The sequence below is a fragment of the Rhinopithecus bieti genome, unplaced genomic scaffold, assembly GCF_001698545.2.
Source record: "Rhinopithecus bieti isolate Rb0 unplaced genomic scaffold, ASM169854v2 scaffold_9667, whole genome shotgun sequence".
NCBI lineage: Eukaryota > Metazoa > Chordata > Mammalia > Primates > Cercopithecidae > Rhinopithecus > Rhinopithecus bieti.
Genome location: NW_016806207.1, coordinates 359856 through 361399, shown reverse-complemented (window position 1 = coordinate 361399; position 1544 = coordinate 359856). Strand labels below are relative to the sequence as shown.

At 39.8% G+C, this 1544-nt stretch overlaps 1 protein-coding gene across 4 annotated transcripts in view; it reads left to right on the top strand.

Moving 5' to 3' along the window:
- The window catches only part of PRCP (prolylcarboxypeptidase), an 81572-nt gene extending 80610 nt beyond the window's left edge, over window positions 1–962 (top strand). For all 4 annotated transcript variants that reach the window (XM_017875204.1, XM_017875203.1, XM_017875202.1 and 1 more), the window contains exon 9: window positions 220–962. In XM_017875204.1, coding sequence (XP_017730693.1) covers window positions 220–436 — 217 coding nt within the window. In that variant the 3' untranslated portion in view covers window positions 437–962. The remainder of the gene's footprint in view (window positions 1–219) is intronic.
- The last annotated feature ends 582 nt before the right edge of the window (window positions 963–1544 follow it).

The following is a 1544-nucleotide window of genomic DNA, read 5'->3' as shown; positions in this document are numbered from 1 at the left end:
TTTTTTTTTTTTTTTTTTTTTGCACCTGGTTACAGGAATATTGCAAAACTCCAGTACGAATCATCTCTCCATATGATAAATTAGGTCCTCAGATCAAATCCCCCAGGTTACAAGTTTATAATTTTAGGTGTTAAACATATAATAGGTTTCTCCTAGCTTATCTTTGTGTTGATATGAAAAACTAACACCTTTATTTTTTCTTCTGTTTTTCACTTGCAGCAATGGTGAACTAGACCCCTGGTCAGGAGGTGGAGTAACTAAGGATATCACAGACACTCTGGTTGCGGTCACCATCTCAGAGGGGGCCCACCACTTAGATCTGCGCGCCAAGAATGCCTTAGATCCCACGTCTGTGCTGTTAGCCCGCGCCTTGGAAGTCAGACATATGAAGAATTGGATCAGAGATTTCTATGACCGTGCAGGAAAGCAGCACTGAGAAACAGTTTCTTGTTTTATGTTCTCACCACCACATTCCCATTCACTTTGGTTTTCTACATGTAATTACCTTCTCTTGTTTATCATTAGATTTGATGGGGCCAAGGTTGAGATAGAATAGAGGGTGATGACGGTAAAAGCAACTGTCCCATGAATGTGATTTCCTGGGTTCTCACTGTCTTTGCACCACGTCTAGGAAAGAATCTTCTTGATAACTCTCCCACACCATCAGTGGCCTTCATAACTGGAGCAGAGTTCCTGATTGCTTTTCATAAGAGGGAGAGTTACTTTCTTTGTATCTCTGCAAGCAGAGATTTCTCTTTGGCTTTGAGGTTGAAGTCTCTTTAGCCCATTTGTAAGTCCCCATCCCTACCCTACACAAAGTAAAAGCAGAAGATAGATAAAAAATGATGTAATTGCAGCTGGTAGGATGTCTGGTGCCAATGCAGGAAGTGAGAGCCATTTCTTTTGTACTGGATTTAATGACTTTGAACTGTGCTATAAATAAAGAATACAGCTGGACCTTATACCTGTGTGTTGCTTCTGAAGCTCACTCCGGCTCCGGCTGTTGGGAATGCTGTGTGCACTGGGCTTAGCTGGGTTTGGAAAGTCCTTTAATTTTTTCTCTTCCACTTGGCAGCTTTTCTTAGTTCTGGGATGTTGGCCACTGTGGTACTGCCAGTAAGAAATCTGGCCTTTTTCTGCTCCATTTCTCTTTGTTTCTAAGGTCAGTTTTGTGGTAATTTGATTGAATTCTGCCAGTTTAGGAAAATGACTCTGTTTTGTCTTTTTAAATCTGAGCAAGCTTTATGCTGTAGTCACTAATTATATTTCCGTAAGAAGCCTTTAAAAATTGATGAATCAGCTATTCCCAAAGTAGAATATAGTAATATTCAGCTTTTAAATTTTTAAAATTTTATTTTCTGATAGTTGTTACTGCTGTCATTAAAACCAGAAGTGTTAGACACTAACAGGCAGGTGCACGAGAACTTTTCTGTATGACTTCCAAAAGACAAGCTGACTAATTCATGCAGGCAGCATATTTGACATTAATAAATGGCCAAGCCATTCCTATTTCCAAGGGGTTGGCTTCTTTCAAGCAGTTCTTA